Source organism: Crocuta crocuta, unplaced genomic scaffold, assembly GCF_008692635.1.
Source record: "Crocuta crocuta isolate KB4526 unplaced genomic scaffold, BGI_CrCroc_1.0 scaffold345, whole genome shotgun sequence".
NCBI lineage: Eukaryota > Metazoa > Chordata > Mammalia > Carnivora > Hyaenidae > Crocuta > Crocuta crocuta.
The window spans coordinates 2,508,828-2,533,344 of record NW_027527574.1 but is presented as its reverse complement, the minus strand read 5'-3'; the positions used below and the strand labels follow the sequence as shown (position 1 = coordinate 2,533,344).

The window sequence follows — 24,517 nt, the reverse complement described above, 5'->3', positions numbered from 1 at the left end:
TTGGTAAAATTACATTTAAATTTATAAATATCTCTACACTCATAGGTTTAGTAGGGACATCTTCTGGGGCTCTTTTTATTCTAAGATTTAGGGAACATTTTACATTAATTAATTATATTTTGTATCTAAAGCTGATTATTTTTACTTATTTTTTACTTTTTTAATGTTTATTCATTTTTGAGAAAGAGAGCACAAGCAGGGGAAGGTATGGGGCGGTGGGGGGGAATGTGAAGCAGAATGTGAAGCAGTCTCCAGACTCTGAGCTGTCAGCACAGAGCCCGATGTGGGGCTCAAACTCACAAATCGCAAGATCATGACCTGAGTCACGCAGGTACCCCTAAAGCTTATTATTAATAATGGATTCTATGACTTTAAGACCAACAGTACAACTCCAGATTGGAAAAGCAAAGGTAATGCAATGTAAAGATAAGCCAAAGAAATGCAATTAGATTTACAAATACTTGAAATGTATTTATCTGAAAATGTATGTACTATTCAATTGTGTTCTGATTGTGAGCTTTAGGCCCTGTCAGCTCTGTGATTACCCCAGTGAGTTGAAGCCCAAACACTGATATTTAGTTCCTTCTTGATCTTGAACAAGTTACTAAACCTATTAACTTCAGCTTCCTTGTCTGTGAATAAGGATGATTAAAGTACTTACCATAGCATCAAATAAGCACCTAGTGCCCAGTAAGTTTCAATAAATGTTAGCAGTTACTGCTATCATCATCGTCATTATCATCATCATTAAGCATCTGTTACATATTTCAAACTCTGCTTGAGGATTTCACTACTAAAGTATCTGATATGAAGAGTCAGGCTAGTGAATCATTCCTCTATTAAATAAGTCAGGTTTTCTCCTTATTTGTAACTTGAGTTGTAGATTGGTCATATTATTTTCACTAATAAATTTACATTTATTTTTAAAATAATTTTTGAATTTGAAAAACAATATAGTGGTAAACGATAATAATTTAGTATTTATTATGCATTTTACTCATTTAACTCATTTGCTGTGTATGTTTTGCTCATATATTAACTCATTTCATCATCACGACTATAAACACGTTCATTATCCTCATTTAAAAAATGTAAAAAATGAAGCAGAAAGAGAGTGTTTTAAGGCCACACTGATGGTAAACTATAGATTGAGAATTCAAACCTAGACAGTATGGCCTGGAATTGGTCTTCACAGCCATCATTTAATGCTGTCTAGCTGAAATTCTAGAGTTATACTGTTTGAGTGTCTATTCACAGTCCACCTCTTAATTGGGCAAGTTACTTAGCCTATCTAAGCCTGGGTTTCCTTATCTATGCAACATTAAAACATTAGCAGTTACAATGTTAAGGGTATTTTATTCTCTGAAATTCATGGGAGTGGGAATAGACTGAATATTGCCTAAAAAATCAATCATAGTAGACAAAAAATGACTTTTCAGAAACATAATGAAGGAGGTAAAATAAGGGCAACATTCAGGAGTAGGTACATGTTAACAGCATGGGAACAGGAGAAAAATAGGGAAGGATCATGACTATAGGGACATTTCTTGATGTTTGGATGAAAGAGAGATAGAAGGATAGACTTTTGAGCAGTTAGCATATGTGGTTGAATTTTAAGGATAATGACCAAAAAGATTCATAGGATTGATATAGGAGAGCACTGATGTGTAGAGAAACAAATAGAAAGAGAATATTTTTAAGGGAAGTTTCAAATGGGTGTGCAAAAGTATTGACTGTCAAAAAGATGTCTAAAGATTACTTTAAAATAATTATAATAAGCTACATTTGGGGCATTTTATTATGGGACTGAATAAAATTTAGGATTTTTCATCATTACCTCAGATTATGCCAGAAATGGAATCTCATGGATCCCTGACTTATATTTGAGTTTCACTGTGAGATCTATAACTTGGAAATTTAAATCCAACTTTCTGCTCAGCATTAAAATTACTTTGTACTCAAGCCAAGAATACATTTCATCATTTTTATTTTTCTGATCAAAGGATAGCATAAAGGAGAGGATGTCAACAAAACTGAACTTGCACCCATTATAATTTTGCTTAGAATGCCCTGTTCAAGACAAGATATGCCTAAAAGAAAAGCAAACCTATTCAGCACCATATAAATTTACTAAATTGAGGAGGTCTAAAGAAGTACTTCATTAAATTTCCAGCGGGACACGAGTTTTAACCAGGTCTCAATGGAGACTTGTTTCTGAAGAACTCAAAAAATTCTTCTGTTCAGACAATGTTCATGTCAGATAAATGCAGATCTCTGAGAGTGTGAGAATGTGCTTACTGCTGTGAAACTTGTAATTAAGCAAGTTGTTGTTGTTGCTTTTAATCATTGGTTCAGATTAATTATAATTTTTTTAAAAAAACTTAAATTCATGAGAGGTATCAAAGGAAGAAAATGCCTTGGTAGACATGGATAGAAAATGCCACTAAATCTCTAGAGATGGCCATCTTTGGAAACAGAAGTGTTAAGTGTGAATCTGGAAGGCTTAGAACGGGAGTTTTTCATGCACTTAGCTCCACAAAATTCTTTCTGGGATGGACTAACTAACAGAAATATTTGACAGATTTTCAGCGTGAAAGTTAATTTCCATGATTTGTCAGCAATAGTAGGATGAATCTTAGAGAATGAAGAACAGTTGGATCATGTTTGCATAGCAGCTTTATATGGTAAAGATATATTGATGAACCCTAGTTTTCATTCTAAGATCAGAGACCCATCTGAGTTGTTGCTAATGACACCAACACAATATGAGGGGATAGAAGAAGTACTTCCATCAGCTTCTGGTATCATGGAGCTTGGAAAGATGAAAACTCTTGGAGACAGAAACACTGCATGTGTACCTCAGCCCTTTGGAAGTGGGGTCCTATCAAATGAGATCAGGGTTGGTGGAGATAAGTGCGCTCTTCTATCCTGATCAGAGAATACTTAAAGCCAGCTTTGATCTGACATTAGAGATTGATCATTATTATTTGTTTCAGTGCAGCAAAGTTAATGTTACCATTAGATATTTCTCAGGCTTAGGACAAGTACCTAGACTGCACAGCATTTTGGTAGTGTTAAGTGACCCCGCCTTTACTAATGTGACAGAGTGACACCTAGTGGTAAAGTATAACTGTGAGCATATTTACACTGTGACTAACTAGATCCAATTCTAAGCCTTTTAACAGATGTAGACACTCTCTAGAAAGGGATTATATAATCAATAAATATGCTTACTCAGAAAGTGTCATTGCCTAGCTTCAAGGTCCAGGAGAAGGAAATTTGAGACACTCCACCAGAATGAGTCTTTTGTTGTTGTTGTTTGACTTTTATTTATTTATTAGAGAGTAGAGAGAGAGAGAGAGAGAGGAAGAGAGACAGAGAGCGTGCACACACATGTGAGGGAAGGGCCGAGAGAGAGAATCCCAAGCAGGCTCCACAGTGTCAGCACAGAGTCCTATGCTGCCACGGGGGCTCAAACCCACAAACCGTGAAATCATGACCAGAGTCGCAGTGGGTCACTTTACCCACTGAGCCACCCATGTGCCCCTCCACCAGACTGTCTTAATAAGATTTCCAGAGTCATGCTCATGTGAGAAGGGAGAAGTGGAAGGGAAGGGAGATGGACTATGTTGCTAGACCTCTTGGAAACATGCATAGGTTTATCTATCTGCTTTATCTATGAAGAATGAATAAAATGAAGATTTTATATTTCTTAGAATTTCACTTGAGTTATGTATGTGGGTGGAAGAGGTAGCGTGTGTTGAAAACCAACTAGAAATGAAGGAAGAATTATATTTTCACTGGTTTTCACATAAGAATGCAGGCACATTGCTGGTAAATACAGAATGTGTCTAGAGGAAAAAATATGATGGTTCATTGGAAAAGGATTGTTTGCTTGTCTAGAAGTGGCATTCACAAAGAAAGTACACTTTAAAGTAATTAACAACAAAATACCCGGCAAATTAATAAATATTTGGTAGGGCAGAATGGTGACAAACTAATCTCCATCTCAGTGGAGGAGAACAAAAAAGAAGAGAAAGGGGATAAGAATAGATATAAGAAATTATGATACATTCAAATCTAAATCAAGTGTTTATGTATATTTTCTCATTAATTCCTATACTATTCCTTTGAAGTAGGTACTTATATTGTCTTCATTTTATGGATGAAGACATGCAAAGTCATCTTTCTTAATATTACAAAGGTGCTAAGCTAAAAATGCCAGTATTTTAGTCTTTTAGTATTTTGGTCTTTCTGATCCCCAAGTGCATGCTCTTGGCTCTCGACTAAAAATGTCAAACGAATTTTTATCACTTCTTGGTGAGATATTGATTCTGCTTTGAAAAGTTTGTCCATTAAATGTCCTTATCTACATCCTGTTAAGATCAATTGGATTTCAATTAGAGTGCAATAGATTACAACATACATGGTTTAAACCTTCTTTGCTCTTTTCCATTGTGCACATATATTGGAATACTTCAATTTGTTTGTGATTGTTTCTTTTCAGAAGCAGTTTGGCAATTTGAATCTTCACTCTGCTGTTGTCCTAATGTAGATTAAAATGAATAATGAAGCACTTGAGTATTTTTCTGTAGATTATTGTAATAATACCATGCCATTTTCATCGTTTTTGTTTTGTTCTGTTTTGTTTTGTTTACTGGCTCCTGAGAGTTTCTTTTCTCCTTGATTCAAGGCATGCCGTTGCAATGTATTGGGAAGGCTTGTGTGTGGCTTGGATAGTAGAGTGGACTTCTCTCAACTTCCTTTTTGGTGTTTTGCTATTTTGACATAAAAGAACCCAACTGTTTCTGCTTGGTTCAGACTGCCTCATCTACGGGAAGGGGAGTGGAGAGGATCTGATGAATCTAGCACCTCCCGAGGCTTGGTGACTCATGGGGTCCACTCAGGATTGGAGCACTCCTTTTGACAAGGAGATGGAGAGCAAATGATGGTCAAAGGATGTACTAAGTTGGAAAACATCCAGGGTGAAGTGCATTTGGACATATTTTTTTTTCCTAGGTTTTAAAATGTGTTCTCTGGATGGACCTCCTCTTTATGTTAATCTCATGTATCTGTTTGGAATATTAAGACCTTGCCTTGATTCCCTCCGACAACCTCCCCAGAAAAAAATTATCTACCTCAGCTTAGAGAAATTTCATATTTGTGCCTTTTACACAGATTGTATAGTCTTTGGCTTTTATTACTTTGTCCCTTTCTAACACTTTTTAAAAAATATGCTGAAGGATTTCCAATTGAAAACTCTAAAATTGCTCTTGTTATTTTCATCTTTCATGTCTTTGCTTCGGAGCTGTGCCACTTAGCCACTGAGCAGAGAATGAGATCCAGGTAATGGAAGCAGTCCTGGACACTATTATATAATGCTGGCAAAAGGGCTCTTACTGAGAGTGGATTTCTTGTAATTGGGCTTGAAAGATCCAAAGAAAGTTTCTAACAAGGTAGAAGTGGCTGGCATGCTTTGTCTTAGTAGTTATGAGCACTGAGTACTTGGAGAAAAGGAACTTGTCCCAGCCATCTATTAAAGGATAACACTAAAGCCAAATACATTTTGTTCCAAATATAAGGATAACACCATATTAATGATGCAGAATTCTATTCTGATAGTTTATTACATAAAGACTTTTAGGGGAAAAGTATATAATAATATCAATAGATACTAGAAGTATCAATTGAGAAAATTCAACAACCAGTCCAATCAATCAATCAAATTAATTGGTCAGTCAATTATCAATCTGCAAGGAAATCTAGAGAACTACATATTCAAGCTAGGAGCAGGAAAGATATTCAATAAAGAACATAAAACAGAAGAAAAATGACTTTCATTTTATAAAAATTCCAAAACTTTATCATGAAAAAATACCATAGTCAAAGCTATTTTTAAATTGATTTGGAGTAGAATTGCATTTTAGGAGACAGAGGTTTAATATGATGACCTGTTTAAAACTGAGCAAAAGAGGGCAATCTAATAGCAGAGTAGACAAAAGATGTAGAGGAACCATTCACAAAAAATCCAAAAGCCATTGAATATATGCAAAGTTGCTCAGTCACTAGAAGATGAGATAACTCAGCGGATTAGCAGCTTTTAGACTCGCCATAATTAAAACAAAGCAGATAAAACAATAATGCTTATTGTGGCTGGGTTATGAGCAAAGGAGTAATGTCACACATTGCTGGTAGAAGTTGCATTTCATACTATTTTAGAAAGCATGTTGGCAATATCAATTAAAATTTAAAAAAATATATACTTTAGACTCTGCACTACATCTTGGTAATTGATCATGTGAAAATGAAAGCACTACTAAATAAATAAGCATGCTTATTTTAAGCATTATTTTTATTTGGAAAAACTGAGGAGCAAAGTAAACGCTAATCAATAAAGCAACATTATGGTCCATTGGCATCACAGAATACTATGCACCACTTAAAATAATGAATTAGAGCTATACTGGTTACATGGAGAGGCTTCCATGAGTTCTTCTTGAGTAAAGAAAGCAAAATATGAATAATACGATGTCAATTTTGTAAAACAAAAATAAGCATTATCAAAATTATTGAACACTCATTAATCTGCAAGACACTATTTTAGAGAATAATGCAGTGACACAAAAAGTATATCACTGATATTTTGGTGATACAGGACAAACATATAAAAAGGCAAACAATAGTATAATGTAACATAGACCTGCTTTAAAAATGAATGATTTAAATAGTGCTATGGTTTCCAGTGAGTTATTATAAAAAGTTTTGCAATTCATATGAGGATCAAAAATTACCTGTATAGCCCAAAGAGACATGCTAGTATTATGAATCTTAGTTTCTTTTTTAAAATTTTTAATGTTTATTTATTTTTGAAAGAGAGAGAGAGGGAGGGAGAGACAGACTGTGAGTGGGGGAGGAGCAGAGAGAGAGGGAGACACAGAATCTGAAGCAGGCTCCAGGCCACAGAGCCCAAAGTAGAGCTTGAACTCACAGACTGAAATCATGACCTGAACTGAAGTTCCACACTTAACCAACTGAGCCATCCAGGTGCCTTGAGTCTTAATTTCTTATAATAATAATAATGATAGCATCCAGTATTGGTAGAAAGAGAAATTGAGGTAATACAAGGAAAGCACTCAGTACTGTGCCTGGCAAAGAATGAGTGTACATTAATTGGAAGCTATTATTCTCTTTGTCATTATTGTTTTTCAAATGTTGATGTTATATATTTTGTTGAAATAATATCAGAGGTAAAGTGCCCTTCTCATCACATCACATTAGCAGGAACATGCTACCAATATGAATTATTTCTGGTGATATTAACATCGATCAACTGACCAAGGTAGTGTTTGTCTGTTTCTCCACTCACTGTAAATTACTTTCTCCCCATCCACCCTCTGCAATCTGTTTTTTGAAAGCCCATAACTGAATCCAGCTCACACTCAAAGAAAAGTGAGTGAGATATGAAACATTTCCTCTGAGAAGTGGGAATATCTGCATAAATTATGAAGAATTCTTATGTAATGAAGACTTTTTTCTTCCCCATTCATTTATTCAATCATTTATTTACATGTACTAGAGTATATTTCTTTTATAGTTTAAGTTATAATCGAATACTACCTTCTTTTGTTATTTCTGTTTTTCAGATTATTTGAGCTTTATTTTTTAAAATTTTTTATAGTTTTTACTTATTTTTGAGACAAAGATAGAGCGAGAGCATGGGAGGGGCAGAGAGAGAGGGAGACACAGAATCTGAAAAAGGCTCCAGGCTCTGAGCTACCAGCACAGAACCCAATGCGGGGCTTAAACCTATGAACCCAAGATCATGACCCGAGCGGAAGTCGAACGCATAACCGACTGAGCCACCCAGGCGCCCCAGATTATTCCAGCTTTAGATGTTGGGTGTTTTTTCACGTTGGCTCCTGAGTCCCTGTGACATTCTCCTATCCTTTTGTTTTTGAGAGCTTCCTTCCTTTCTGACATTACAAGATTCTGCAGATTCATCCTGTATTGTCCCTGCTCTGGCCCTAGAGCCAGCTGTTTCTCCAGAGTCTCTTGGTTCCTTTTATTGGAGAGTAGTCTTAAGAAACCAAAATCTGGGCACTGAGATGTATTTAATGTTAGTGAGGTCTCCAGCCTCCCTCTTTCTTTTCTATTTTTTACAGATTACAAAGAGGAACCTAACTATTCAAAAATTCAAGAATGGAGTATTTATTACAGATTTACCTAATTTTTCCTTGTTTAAAAACTGGTGTCTGAAATGAGGTGAATGACATTCAGTCACCCTCAAGGAAACCATCACTATTGCCTGAATGGCAGAGCCAGGAGTTAGGAGGGGTGAAGAGTTGGAAGCCAACCTTTAATATTTCATAGAATTTTCTACTTACTTTTATGCAGTCAGTAGTTTCTGTGAAAGCAGTCCCCATAGCTGTGGTTATTTCTAGGATGTCTCACACGTGCTCATAAATACCCCAGTCTAGTCAGCAACATAGACGTCTACATTCTGCTGTCACGCTGAAGTGCAGGAAGCCTGGTGAAGATGTCTTACTGCTGCTGTTGCCATCAGCACCTATCAGGCCAGGCCATGTGATTCCAACCCGCCAAAGGAAAAAGCTTCTCCCTTGGACTTTGAATCATTGTTACCTCAGTCCCAGTACTGATGCCCTATGCTCTCAGCACCCCAAGGACATGGTGTAGGAAAACAGCTTTTTCAACTCTTGTCATTTTCTCACTGGGACCTTTCTCCCACAAAGTTACAGGTCAGAATCTCCTGTGGTGGGAGAAAGAGGTGGATAGGGAACAGGGAAGTGGAAAGTCAAAACAAAATCATCTTAGCAAGAGGCAATTCAAATTACATAAATAAACCCATCCCTGCCAGCTGCCACTGTCTTCCTGGATCAAGATGAAATCCTCAGCTAACTCTTCTTGTATTAAGAGTTTTTCCCCAAGAGGATTTCTTGGTCTTTCTTTGCAACAAAGGTCCGTGGAGGATTTGTTCTGCTAGTCTTCTGGACGTACTCCTGTTGAGAATCCTAAAATGCACAAAATGTGGGTTCAGACTTAGACCCCTGCTATATACTACCATTAAATGTAACAACTCAAATATGTCCTTAATTGTTTGTCATCTAGGACTGTAGTTTTGCTATTTATTGGCTCTGATAATCTTGCTCGTAGACAGAAAGCCATAATACCATGGTCGGTAGTTGCTTTCATTTAGTTTTTCTAACTAACTCTCTATGAGTAACACACAATTGCAAGGTTTTGTTTGTTTATTGTTTTTGGTTTGTGGGTTAGGAAATGGAGACTCAGAAAGGTCTCAGCTGGTGCCCTCTACATCACCTCATACCACTTAGCATGACCCTGCACAAATAGGGTTCATTGATACTCAGTGACCTAAATGTATATTTTACTTTTTACACAATCCACATTTCATTTTCTTTCCTGCTCTACAAAGGTTCATTTTGGAGTATTCACAGGAAGTAGCCAATAGTGTAGAATAATACATATCCTTGAAGAGGTCAGAGAGATTGCATGAAAAATAATGAAATAGATTTGTGAGCCTCAGAGTCTGGAGGTAGTTAAGAGGAAAACAGTGGGCAAAGCATACTGTGAATCTCTGAGAAAATCTTTGTATTTTTTCTGAAAATGCAGCCTATAAAATGTGTATTTTCAGCATATTATCTATTTGAATATTTCACCAATTTGAATCATTTCTTTAAACTGCTGAAGTATAAACAAAGATATATAACTCACGATTATTTATTCATTATCTACAATAAGAATGACTTTCTATTATATATTCCAGTCTAGAAATCTGATGACCTCTAACATTGTTACTTTTACATAAATGGTATATCTTCTGTTGAAAATAAGGATAAAGAAACAGAACTGAAGCTAAGTTATAATTCCACTCACTATTTTAACATGATTGCTCTTTTAATTAACATGTTGCTCTTTTAATATTGTGGATGTTTTCCTACTCATGTAATTGTTTTAAAAACTTGGGATCATATTGTAGATATTGCTTTGTAATCTATTTTTCCATTTAAAACAACTTTGTAACATATAGGTGTTTTATAAAATATGTTTTTGTGCCATATTTTAAAAGCCTCGGTTAAAGTTGCTTTCTTCTGTAGAGACTTTTCCCTTGTTCTTGGAGACTAACAAACTCTACACTTACTGAAATTTTGGGGGGCCACACAAGTGACATGAACTGGAACATCAAACCAGAGTCAGGTTTGGGGTTCTGTTGTATCTACCCAGCCTCACAGAGATAGGAGAGTTTCCTGGCTATTTTTATTGGAAGTGTTCTTCTCCTTTTCCTTCCCCCACCTCTTCATTCCTCCACTCTCCTTCCTTTCCCTCCCTTCCCTTTCCTTCCCTTCCCAGCCCTTCACCCTTTCTCTGGCCCTTCCCTTTCTCCCCCTCTGCTTCCCTTCCTATTGATTCCATGCCCTGCTCAGCTCTGCCTACCTCTCTCCTTCTTTCCCTCCCCTACCCTCCCTTCCCCCTCTCTTGGTTAACCTCATCCCACCTACTCTAATGCTGTACCCTCTAGGGCCCCACCCCTCCATTGTGGTCTCCTGATGAACTTCCCATTTTGAGTAGACCCTATGCTTTATCTCTTGTCCCACTCCCCTCATAAGGCTGAGTAAAGTTCAGGTATCCAGGGTTCTGCAGAAAACCTCAGACCAAACAAAACCAAACAATACAAAACAAAACTGATTTTGGCACTCAAATATCCACTAAGGTTACTGATTTTACTTTGTTTTTGGCCTTTGCATTTTCCTACTTCTCTGCCAGCTTCGCAATGCATTTAAAATACATATAATATTTTTTTCAGGATTTGACTTGTTTTAATCAAAAGGATTGTTCTCTGCTATATGATGATAATGAAGGTCAAGGATATTTACTTTGAAAGATTAAAAATATATCACATATACCTATATTCTTATTCTTCCTAAATTAAATGAGCCTTTATTTAATTGAAACATTTATAAAGTAAGGGATTTTACAATATAGGATTCTGCTCTCAATCCCACTTCTGATCACCACCACCCACTTCTGACTAGGATTCTGGTCATCCATGTGTGAGTCTTTACCCCATACCAACAAGTAATTCTTGGATACTAGCTGGGTGTCCTAGATCTGTCTCTCATCCAGGAGCCACCCAAGAGCTCACCCAGAGTCACCTCATTAGGGCAAAAGACACTCCTAGTGCTTTTATCACTTAGAAAATTACAAAGGTTTTAGGAGTACAGTGCCAAGAATCAGAAGGCAGAGACCAATATATTTTTTCTCTTATCTCACATAATTATTAGTGAAGTACCTTTATAAAGCTTATACATTATAACATCATGGTACATGTAATCATAATACAGCAACTATATCTTGGATACTTATGAAGTATCAGACATACCTTTATTTTTAAACTAAAAAAAGTTTTAAAAAAACTTTTAGGAGTTTTAGGTTTATAAAAATATTGGTGGAAAAGTAGAGAGTGTTCCCATATATCTCCTCCTTGAAACCCCCTTCTCCCATTCCTTATTATTAACACCTTGCATTAGTATGGTATATTTGTTATAAATGAAGAGTCAGTATTAATACATTATTACACATCTGTCTTTTGATATGTTGTTTTGTTTTGGATCCTTTCAACAACCAAACAAGATAGATATTATCCCCATTTCAAAAATAAAGAAACTAAGATTGAGCACTAAGTCTGGATTCATTGACAAATGTATAAGAATAAGAGCTTGGACCATGATATTCATTATTTTTTCTATTTTATCTGATTTGAGAAATCCTGTATTTTAACTATCTTCTGTCTGACGAAATGTATGGTTAGTATTATATATAATTTAAAAATTCAAAATAGGAAACATTTTTTCCTGAGATCTGATCTTTAGAACTAACATGCTTATCTTCTATACCTACTAGATTAGAACATCTTTTGGTGGCTACCGACCATCATAGTTACAATGATAATTACTAATTATTTTATAAATATTCTGAATGTGGCATAATTTAGTTATGTTATTAGAAGCCTTGCTATTTGTCAAATGGCAGTATAGATAAACATAAAACATTCTTCTTTTACAACACATCAAGTCATTAAATTCCTTGTAGTAATGTGGATTGTTCTCGTCACAACTTAAACTATTTTTTGGTTATGTTTTTGCTTCATAACAACAATAGGTCTTAAAAAGCAAAAATATACTACTGTATCTGTAAATCAGTGTGTTTATAATGGTAGACACATTAAATCTATGGCTTTTATTTCTCATTTGGAAGTCATTGTATACCCAAAGATGAATCTATTAAAAGCAATCCATATAAATAGTAGTTTACGTTGATTTGAATATCACTACGAGAACTGAGTATATTGTATTGCAAAAAACAATAATACTGTTGTTCTTATGGTCAAACACATATTGCATCCAACCTATTTGAAGTACACTGGATATTGATGGAATCCAGGTTCTGCTATCCCTCCACTCAGCTGTTTGGTTTTATAGTAACTCTTGCCTAGTCTTGTGATGATATATAATGTAGTACAATACACCTGAAAGAAATGTGTCCAACTCAAGCCTTTTGAATGTTCTAGAACAATTATAATTTATTTCCTGTAATGTTTTATGATTTCAGAAGCATGGTACATTGTCATATTATTTGAAAATTTATTATTGTAATTGTATATTTGTCTTATAGTGAGTGGACATCCGATACTCAAAAGAGCTAACATCCGAATTGTTGGAAAGTTAGTATGCAGATCTATAAGAGAAAGGAAAATGAGACATTTATCAAAAGAAGTAGAATAATGTTTCAACACAATGTTATTATCTTAAGAGTTGAACCTATCTACCCCAAAAGATACATTTACATCGTTTACATCGGCTATGGATTAATTATGTATCAACAGGAAGAAATGACAACCATCTTTGGATATCAAAAGAAGGATTTCAACAAGTCAATTTATAATTTCTAAATATCTTTGGATGAACCATTCATTGGGTCTTCTTCACTAAAAGCTAGTGTTTTATCATAATGAAGTTGAAACCACATAATGTCAAATGTTCCTTTCATTGGACTTAATTTCTGTTGTCCCATTACCAATAAATGCCATAAAGAAACTTTACAATTTTTATTTCTAAAAACTCACTTAAATTTTTTGGAAATGGGTTCTCAAAATGTGTTTTAAACTATATGACTTTATTAGTGTGGTCATAGTATTATTTTTCCCTATTCTCATTCCTCACTCAAGTGAAAAACTGAAGTTAATATATAGTGTTCCTGAGTTTCTTGGCTTAGTTCGGAAAGGATTTGAAGCATAGTTGGCCACCACCAGTTTCTTAAGAATCTTGAATTTAATATTATCTATCTATCCAACCATCCATCCATCCATCCATCCATCCATCCAGTTATCCATCAATCCTGCCCTCCCCTACTTCCCCTTCTATGAATGCAGTTGGAGAAACAAGTGAAGTAACAGGATGTATACCTAACATAGAGACTAGATATGAATAGAGGTGGGAACTACCTATGTTTCATTTTTTTCAGTTCTTACCTGTGATATATGACTTCTGTAATTGACTCTGGTTTAAGAATAAAATCTCTCTCAGGCTACTTGATTTAGTGAAGTTTACTGTAGAATCCATATGGAAGTTATTAGAATAAAATGTTTAGAAAAGCCAGTTACAAAAATCATGTTAGGTCAGGGCTTCACCAAAACCAGAACCAAGCTGGACTAAAAAACATGCTGATCCTCTAACCAGAAAATGTTTGCAGTAAAACACTTTATGGTGGGGGGTATTGGGGGTGGGGGGAAGAGATTATGAGCTGAAATGTAGACATTAGCTTATTTGTGAAAACAAATTATCCAGATTCTCTCTGTTGGTAATTGAAAGTGTTTCATTTTAAAGAAAAGCATTTTTCTTTATTTCAAGACTAAAAAAAATCTGGAAAGCACACAATAAAAAAAGGGGAGGGATCACACATGAGTTGAGTTCCGGTGTGGTAAGAGATCACCAGCCTGCTCCTTTTTATAGCATTATTAGGATGGAAATTTGGCTAGATTTCTGCTACCACTATTCAAGAAAAAATTGGGAGCAAAAGCATAGCATTATAATGAAAGGCACCTACAAACTAAATTACAGGATTTTCTAATGAGTGTTGTATAATGAGTGTCACTATTTCAAATGGCAAATATATTTCTAAGAGAAAACAATTGCTATAAAAAAGCATCAAAATTGGCTTGTAAAAATAAGACATAAAAGTTAAGGTATGATTATGATAATTGAGGGCAGCATATAGAAGTTAATTTTTCCTTTAATAAAATGTGATAATTGTTCTTATTTCATGTTTCCCCCATTTGACTATTATTCTTGATTTTTAACAAACTGAAGTAGGGCTACTGAATGTCTTTTAGAGGTGTGATCCTACATTAAAGTTCAGTGACAATATGTCACTCTGGAGCTGCAGAAGACAGTGTAAGGTCAGGGAAAAGAAGCCTTCACTTTTCCATAGTCAGTTTCTGTATAAAAATTGGCACTTGGTTCTCATCAAAAAACAAGAAATATTGGATATGCTCTAAATGTCCATTGTGTTTTTGAGCCAACTACCTGATGGAAGTCATCACTTATATGTAAATGAACTGTCAATGGCTTGCCACTGTTGGCAGTTACTGGACTGTGAAGGGTATGTCTTAATAAGAACTGAAGCTCTTCACAGACTTTGATTTACTGGAAATAAAATAGAAAAGTCCTCTGAGACTACAAAGGACACTTGTTTCAGATAAAACGTCTAGACAGTAGCAATATATTTAGGCCTTTTATTATAGCAAAACTGCAAATTAGAATGGAGTGGTGAGAAAGTTCCTGTGACCCAGCTGAGTTCTAAAACACTGCTTCTGACTAGAGTAATACAATCTGTAAAATAGCTAAGCCAAATTAAATAAAAGTGCATTTGGAAAAAAAAATCCAGAAACAATGAAAAGTCAAGATTCAGGTTTGTTACATCTTTCAGTCATCAATGTTTTATGTTTTACATTTTCTTATGAGTCTATATTTTTCTTAATAAGTTCAGCTATTTGAGTACTAATGCAGCTATGATCCTTCAGCATGAACTACCTCTCAGGAAATTCAGGAGCACTTGTGTGGCTCAGTTGGTTAAGTATATAACTCTTGATTTAGGCTCAAGTCCTATGTATGTAGGACATATGTAGACAATAATTAAAGAAGACAGAAGTGAATAGTCTCCCTTCAGAGAACTGCAAAATGGGGTGGAAGGCAAGAAGCTTTTATAGGATAAAGAATAAGGAACAAGGAAGAGAAAAATAAGAGCTATCTGGCTGGGCCCCATGGCCGACCTTGTTTGGAGTGAGAAGCAAGAAGGAAATAAGTAGAGTCTGGAGTTGGTTTGGCATTTGGGGATATAGTGTTTTTCTTTGGTCAAGTGGCACATTTACACTAACATGAATGTTATCTAAGTTTCAGTTTGCCTAGAATGTACCTCTGGCAGGCGTGGCTCCATCATGGGCCTTGAAATTTACTTCAGCAGTAGGTAGACCAAATTTTTATATTAACTGCTTTCTACCAAAGCACACTATGTTCAAAGAAGTGTATCAGTCAGGGCAGGCTAACAGCTTTGAAAAACAATCCTAAAAATACCACTGGCTTAAAGTAGTGGTATCTTTTTTTGCTTTTCACGAGCCAGCCCAAGTAATCAGGGTCTCTGCCCCATGCAGTCTTTCAGAGATTCAGGCTTTTACCATCTTAATAGCTTTGCCACTCCTTGGGACCACTACCACAGTCTTCACATTCAGGAGGTAGACAAAAAGAGAATGTGGAGAAAACATATCCACATCTTAACTGCTTAACTCTGAACTTGGAACAGGTCACTTCTGCTCACATTCTTTTGGAGACAACTTGTCACCTGGCACCACTGGAATTCAAGGGGGCTAGGAAATGTGGTCTAGTTTTACATTCAAGAAGAGAATATGTCTCTTTCTGCTACAGGGATTATATTGTATCCCTCGTATAATACATCAAGAATCCTGTAAATATCTAGCATCAATTTAAAGGCAAACTTTTTTTTTTCTTAGCTATGTGTTTTTCTTTCCTGAAATTGAAGAACTTTGGGTTTTATTTTTGTTTTGATTTTGTTGTTCAAATAAAAATTATGTTAACAATTTTCAGTAATATGTTGATAGGAACCATCCTTTTTTTTTTAAGTTTATTTGTTTTGAGAGGTAGAAAGCAGGGGGAAGAAGCAGAGAGAGAGAGGGAGAGAGAGAATCCCAAGCAGGATCCACAATGTCAGCATGGAACCCAATGTGGGACTTGACCTGACAAACCGTGAGATCATGACCTGAGCCAATATCAAGAGTTGGATGCTTAACTGACTGAGCCACCCAGGTGCCCAGATAGGAACCATTCTTTTTATATAAAAGACTACTCATTTTTGAGTAGTCTGGAGAAATAGGTTACCAGAATCTACTACTTGCAGAGCAATGGAGGAAGACACAGAATTGTACCACCTCCAAACTTTTCTATGTAATTAATCAAGAAAAAAAATATAAGATGGTGTGAAAATCAGTTACCATTTCAGAAGTTATTCTTCATTTTATTCCAATGGCAAGAATATCAAAGAACTAAAAATTCCCATTCTAAAAGATTTTTAAACTAAGGAAAAAGAGAAAGAGAAAATGTAAAGAACCAAAATTCTAAATAGGTTTGCTGAAAGTTTTGAACAAATGTGCTTCTTAAGGCTGCTCCCTTCAAAATTGCTATCTTCTTCTGAAATGAATACTTAAACATTCAAGTGTTTTTGTTATTAAACGTATTCCATATTAGACTCTTTGTTTCCTTCAAATTTTTTGAGCAGTGTGCACATTAGGCTAGTATTCTACATTNNNAGAATTCTACATTGTAAAATATACATTTCTAAAATAATAATAATAATAATAATAATAATAATAATAATGCAAGAACCATGATTTCAGCCCCTCCATACAAAATTTTGCTTTGGAAATGAGTTCTGTAGGGACAAAGGGCAAGTGCAGAGCATTTATCCTGGTAGAATACCTCATGTCAGTGACCAAGCCTGCTGTTCTGACATCAGTGGCTGTAGAGTAGCTTCCTGATTCAGAACTTCTTGATTTGGGCAAGCCGGTTTCTGGGGTGATAGAGTGACTCATGGAACTCCTGCAATCTGTTCCTTGTACAACACCAACAATTTTTTGATGTCTGCCTAATAAATCTCTTTCTGACTAATATGGCTACTGTTGCCCTGTCCTCTTCCACTGAGAACCCTAACCCATTTATTTCCCTTTTTCCTTTCTTTCCTCCTACCTCCCTTTCTTCTCTGCTTTCTTCCTTTCTTTCCTTCTTCCTTCCCGCCCTTTTTACTAAGTAATGTTAGTCAATAAAGATTCTACCAGTATAAAGATATTTAAAAGTTAAGATGCATTTTTCACAATGAAGATTTTGGATGTACTCCATAAGCATGAACATCAGATACCTGATCTCCTGGCATGTCACATTGTCCCAAGCAATCCCAGCTCCATTTCCTCCCACCCCACGCCTGCATGTAACGGCACCTTCATCTTGGTTGAAAGCATATTTGATACCTTAAATAATATTCCTATAAGTAATCCTCTACAGAAGAAAAGCCAAGGATATCAGAAAAGTAACTTTATTTTTGATAGCAGGATGATAATTTGATGAAACTCCAGAAGCTTGACAGTTGAATATAATCCACGAAAATGAAAGGGATGGAATAGGATGAGATTTATCAGTTTAATCTTTCTGCATTTTGACATGTATATTAAAGACTAAACTGTTTGTAAATTTTGTACTGTTTCAATGATGCAGTGGCTAGTCTGGAAGTAAAATCTCTCATATAGTTAGATGACTAATGGAACATATATTTTGGGATGCTGTAATAAGTGAAATATGGCTTCAAGGAAAACTGATATTGCTTTATGCAAATACAGGCCCTATAGATTTTCATCATAAACCAAGATACAGGCTAATCTGTAAAAGAGCCTGAAAATATGTCTTTGAAACATCATTGGTGCTTCAGAATGTTAAATAGGTGATATTCCTGATAAAACTGAGTTTTTCTTATTTATAAAACTCCCTTATCCTAAAAGAAAAACACCAACAAAAATACCATACGAAAATAAAAATGTAACTATTTTACAGAATTGAGTAGCTTGAGTAGGCGTTGTTTAAATTGTTGAAAGCCTTCATTTTATAAAAATAAAAGCTGAAGTCAAGGATTAAGTGAAGTCATACAGCAATTTATTGTCTGAGCTGGGATTGGCATCGGGTCTTCTGATTCCCAGCCCAATCTTCCTTGTCCAATTCCTTATTCCCTCTACAGAAGACAAAAATATGTGGATTTTTCTAGAAAGAAGGATCTACAATGCGGCCCAAACCAGGCAACATCACAAACAATACACACCGAAGGTGGCTGATGGCTCTTGACTTCTCTGTTAGTCTCTCTTCCCCCACTTAAAAAATCTCCCTGCTGTCCTTGCTTGCATCCTTCTTTTCCTCAAGCTTTAGAATAGGTTAGCTAATTTGATCAATTAAATTGGTTCAAGGTGTTAATGGATCCTAATGGCTTCATGTATTACCTTGTTTGCATTTTAACAAGGCCTGTCAACCGTCTGTGAGTGACTAATGCTGGGAGCCTCAGACTTTGTGCAAACCAGCTGAGGGGCATCCTAGTAACATTTATGTCATGATTTACTGCAAACTTTATTGAAACCCAAAAAACCCTATTAGAATTATTATTTTGTGTGTTTGTTAAGTGAGCCTTCCTCCTAATACACACCTTGTGACTAGATGATTATATCAACATGGTATATTATTTCAGGGTTTATGTAGAGAAAGTTCTTGTTTAATCTTGACTCCCAGGCTAGCCCACATAGTCTCCGAGTTAAATCATAAAGAATTACATTTTTTTTAAACTCATGTTTCTTATGTAACATAGTTTGCCGGTCTGTTCTCTTCAAAACAGTTCCTGGATTTGTCCCTTTCTTTTACATGTTCACGTTCATTCTGCTAGTCCAGAACTTTATCTTTCCTAATCTAGATTTCTTAATATATGTCTCTGAATTTTCTACATCAGTGCCTATTCTCCAATCCATCTAGCAATGCATGGCCTTCCTATTAAATCTGTCTTAGACATCTCTTGTTTTTTACTTTCCAGACCTTTGGCTAAAGTTCATATCTGTACCCTTGCCTTCTGTGTTACTTGGCAATACACCTTCACCTTATTGCCTAGTCTGCTGACCCTGCAGAGCAAGCCTCTTCCCTCCTTCATTTCAAGGCACCTCTCCCCCTTTCTCCTTGTCTATTTGAAATTTAGCCAGTTATCTAGACAGCCAGTCCTAGAGCTACCCTTTCAAACCTTTCCCAGAAAACCCAGTCATCCTTAGTGCTTTTATTCCCTTCTGCCAGTATGAATTTCTCTGCACCATTTATTTTTGTTCTTGATGATGTTATTTTGCACTGATGTATACTGGTCTCAATGAGTTGTTTCATGTGCAGAACTTTTAACTCACCAGAAAAAAGAAAAAAGACTCCTGAGAGCAAAGATTCTACCACATCCCTAAACCTAGCACAAGTTTTTGAGAAACATTCATTGAATTAAGAGGATTTAAACCAGACTGCCAATCAAGCTGTACAGGCTAGCAAGGGTTTTACTGAGATATGAAAGCTTCAGACTTTGATCCTACACCAAACGCTGGCAAATGTATAGACAGTAGCAGGTCACAAAAAGGCTGATGAAAAAATGTGTTATCTAAATTGAGACAATTGTGAGAGTAAAATGGGTACCAAAAATAGCTAAAATTACCTACTTTCCTACTAAATAATTTTGTTATATTGGACCTATAAAATAATTCTATTAAAAATTGTTTTCAAAAATAAAATTCTCTCCCCAAAATAAAAATAGCATACACCTATATACCTTAATGTAACATACAAAAATAACTTTTTCTTGATTATTTGAACATTAACAAGAAGAGATGCAGCATAATTGTTCTTCGTATTGTTGCCAGAGCCCAAGGGTGCAAGAATAGACCAGGTTCAGCCACTCACCAGGGACAGAATCCAAAAGCAGAGAGAGGAGCAGTGGTAAAACAAGAAAGGGATTTATTTCGGTGAGGCCAATACTAGGAAGACAGAGGACTAGGGTCCCAAGAATGATCTTCAAGATGCTAATATTCTAATTTAGATAATGAAAATGGAACAAAGATGGGCAGGTACATGCAGCTGAGCAGCAAAGATTAGGCTGATCTTTGTCTTTGGGGTCAATCAGGGTCTTAATGGAGCCAGGCACTCATCATTGCTTGAGGGGATAGTTTAAGTTCCTTATGCTGCATGTTTTGTCCTTGGGGCCCCTTACCTGAGTTAACAGATATGCTGAAGGGAAAAACAAAGTAATTAAGAGGAACAAGTTGAAGGCAAAATGGTGTCAGTCAAGGCAATGAACTGGATCCTCCTTCAGTAGTAATTCACATTTTTAAGTCACATACTTTAATGAATTAGCAGTGACTCTTTAATACAATGCCATTGGTATTTTTCTCAAATATGGTCTCATTCTTTTTATTTTTTTTCATAAAACTGCCTGAAGTAGACTTCTAATTTGCGTTTTATGGTTAACAAATTTAAAATGGACACCTTCCATGGAATCTTCTCTGTAGATTGTATTATTTTTAATTAAAAGAATGCTAAAAATGCCAAGGTATCTGGTAAGCTCAGAGCAAATTCTGCTAAATGAAGAATATTTTCAAGCGTAAAGTTTTTGTATTAATAAATGTAAATATTTCAAATTCAATATTTTCATGGATATTAATGGTCAGCCTCCAGTTAGAATCCATTCTTTAATATTTATACATGAAAAAATGTGTATCAAATATGATTGTTTTGGTTGCTTCATCAACTTTAGATGGTATAAAATCCTAGGTATTTTGTCAGTTTCCTTTCATTCCAAAACATAATTTATTCAATTAAATATTAGAATTCTAAAAACATAGTGTTCCTACCAGTCAAGATACTCCAAAGAAAACTATAGAATTTCAGAATTAAATGTTAGATATCATTTCAGTTAGTCTTACTTTTGTATGAATAAATATCAGTGTCTTCCTGTTTACGAGTTTTGTTTTCCAATATATTGCAATTCAATAAATTTTTTAAAGATAGCATTTTTGACAATTCCCTTTGTTGAATAATTTTAGTAAAGATTTCCTATTGACTCTGAAGAAAATGAAGAAATTTAGAGGACTCACAAAGGAGTTGACTTACAAAGTAGTTCTTTAAAAGCAAATATTTCTGAAATCAGGATGATGGGCAGCAGTGAGAAAAAGTACATACCACTATTCTGAAGTATCTCTTCAGTTTCAGTTGTCTCTTTTTTTTTAAATTTTTTAAAAGTTTATTTATTTTTGAGAGAGAGAGAAAGAGAAACAGAGACAGAGCATAAGTCAGGGAGGGGCAGAGAGACTGAGAGACACAGAATCAAAACAGGCTCCAACTCTGAGCTGTCAGCACAGAGCCCAATGCAGTGCTAGAGCTCACATACTGCAAGATCATGACCTGACACCACATTGGATGCTTAACTGACTGAGCCATTCAGGAGCCCCTCAGTCGTCTCTTTATCCCCCAAACTCTGTCAGTTATTCTAACTCAGNTACGGAATACTGCAGCTTGTTCATATGCAATTTGAATTATGTGTGTACTACAACTAATTCCAACAATATTTCTGCTCCAAATATTTCTTTATCTTTTTAAGTGTATTTATTTATTTTGAGAGAGACAGAGAGAGTACACTCATACATAAGTAGGAGAGGGACAGAGAGAGAGGAAGAGAGATAGAATCCCAACTAAGTTCCATGCTTTTAGCACAGAGCCTGATGCAGCTCGCAAAGCTGTGATATCATGACCTGAGCCGAAATCAAGAATCAGCCACTTAACTGACTGAGCCACCCAGGCATCCCCCAAATATTTCTTAATTTTGTAAGGCATTGGTTTTACTATAATCTCATGCTTCATAAAATTTATATTGATATTATCAGTACAAACACAAAAACTGTTTTCAGTGTTGAACTTTTAACTTAATTTACAAAAGCACTTAAAAATATCAGATGTCTGGTGTACCTGCATGGCTCAGTTGGTTAAGTGTTCAAGTTTGGCTCAGGTCATGATCTTGCCACTCATAGGTTCAAGCCCTGCCTTGGGCTCTGGCTAACAGTTCTGAGCCTGAAGCCTACTTAGGATTCTGTGTCTTCCTCTCACTCTGCCTCTCCCCTGCTCGTGCACTGTCTCTATCTCAAAAATAAACAAACATTAAAAAAAATTTGATGTCAGATTGTCTCAGCTTTGAGAGGATAAAATTCCAAAAAGCTTTATGTGAATTCCATGAAATATGTATTCCATGAAAAATCATAGCACTAAAAAATCATAGCACTATTACAATGATCTTAACTGATATTTCCCTTTATAGAATATGATGATATTAATATAATATGCTTTGTGTGTTATTTTTTCTGATAATAGAATTAACACATTAACTGATCTCATTTAAATTGGAAATCATGTAAAAAAACTTGGATTTGAAAATAAGCAAAAAGCCATTTAGTAATTAATCTAAATGAATGTTATACTTCATGGAGTTATACTTAAAGGCATCTTCTGAGTCTATACATTTTAGGTCATCTTTAGGCATAGTCTTCCTAAAATAACTATGAACATTTTTTGAGAAATAAATTCAGTTCTTTTAAAAAAATTTTTTTAATGTTTATTTGATTTTTGACAGAGAGAGAGACAGAGCACAAGTGAGGGAGGGGCAGAGAAAGAGGGAGACATGCAATCCAAAGCAGGCTCCAGGCTCCACGCTGTCAGCACAGAGCCTGACATGGGGCTGGAGCCCATGAATCATGAGATCATAACCTGAGGCGAAGTCAGAAGCTAAACCAACTGAGCCATCCAAGAATCCTGAGAAATAAATTAAGTTCTTCATTTTTAACTGAATGCTGACATCCTTTTCTTGAGTCAATGCCTATTAAGAGGTTTTTTTTTTTCCACAACATTAAAATGTTGCCATAGGAGTAACATGTTAACAATTCTGAAACTATCTTACAGGTATACTAAGCATAAACAAAGAAGTGGATACATTGCAGTTAATGTGACTTAAGTTTCTCACTTTCTGAGAAGTTACAAAGAAGCAAAGTGTAATGTTTTAGAATAAAAATTTCTAAATTCTAGAACAAACTGTTGATAGTATTGAATTTTAACCCTGAGGTTAAAAAAAAAAACCCAACTCCATGAGTCCATAATAATACATAAATGATTGAATAAATGGGAAAGAAAAAAAATGTTACCAAAATAAGTGTAAGTTGTGAAGCTGCCCTCAACTCTTCACTGCAGACTGCTCAGTCTCCATTTCTCATACATATTTCACATACACATCCCCTGTATTTTGCCATGTTTCTTACTGACTCCACCAACTCAAGGTCTGGAGGTTCAGTGCATCTTGCAAACTATGACAGGGGCTAGAGGCTAGAGCACAATTGTCTGGTATGCCATGTGGCCGGCAGGACAGTGGCATTAAATAAATACATAAATACATGAAATTGACAATTCCATTTGTCAATTATACTTCAATAAATCTGGGGGAAATGCTACTAAAAGCCAGGATATTGCTAAAGTTAATGAACTTAATTTGCATTTCTAAGACTAGTGGTAAGAGCTCCCACCCTTATGAGACCCCTTAGTAAATAAAATATAATTAAACACCCCCACCCTCAAAACCTTTCCCTACTGAAACTAGACACCCAAAGAAGTTGCTGTCTCTAGCTGCTGTTGGCAGACAACTTTGCTCTATCAGGGACTACTTGGCATGTTGTCCTTGTATGGGAAGATATAACTTGTATTATTTATGAAAAGGTTTGGAAGAGAGATGGGTGATTGAAAGTTGATTTCCTGAATTAACCTCATACTGAATGAGACTATTTTCTGCACATATACATCACACACTACTAGAAGAAAACTAAGACAACCTAAGAATGCACAGAGGAGGTTTACCAAAGTATCCTGGCTTATTTTTAATACAACTATTAATATTATTATTTTGGTAAGAAATGAAAAATCTGGGGGAAATGCCAACTAGATTGGAAGATAGGACCATATGTAGGTATAAGTCGTACTGTTTCAAGCAAACTAGAATGTGTGGCCACCTTAACTATAGAATGGAGACAAAATCAGTTCTAAGGATGAATTGTTTGTCCTTTTGAAAAAGCTAATGCTTTTAGCCAGGAGCATGCACTTTTAAATCTGCCATAGTACCCCTTACTGTGTCTATTTACTCTACAAAGTGATTTCATCAATTAATTTTGGTAGAATTGACATCTTTATAATATTCCCATTCATGATCATGGTAAGTTTCACCGTTAGTTCAGGTGAGATGGAGGAAAGTACCCTTAATAGCGGTCAGCTGGACAGCTGCA

The 24,517-nt window shown here is 35.5% G+C and overlaps 1 protein-coding gene across 2 annotated transcripts in view; it reads left to right on the top strand.

The window, feature by feature from the left end:
- Positions 1-24,517, top strand: part of IQCM (IQ motif containing M) — a 503,262-nt gene that overhangs the window by 415,124 nt on the left and 63,621 nt on the right. The window contains exon 13 of one of the 2 annotated variants that reach the window (XM_077770736.1): positions 12,709-13,054. The exons of the other annotated variant lie outside the window; for it this stretch is intronic. Within the exon in view, the coding sequence (XP_077626862.1) occupies positions 12,709-12,818 (110 nt within the window). The 3' untranslated portion in view covers positions 12,819-13,054. Of the gene's footprint in view, positions 1-12,708; positions 13,055-24,517 lie in introns of those variants that run through there. 2 annotated transcript variants of the gene reach the window in all.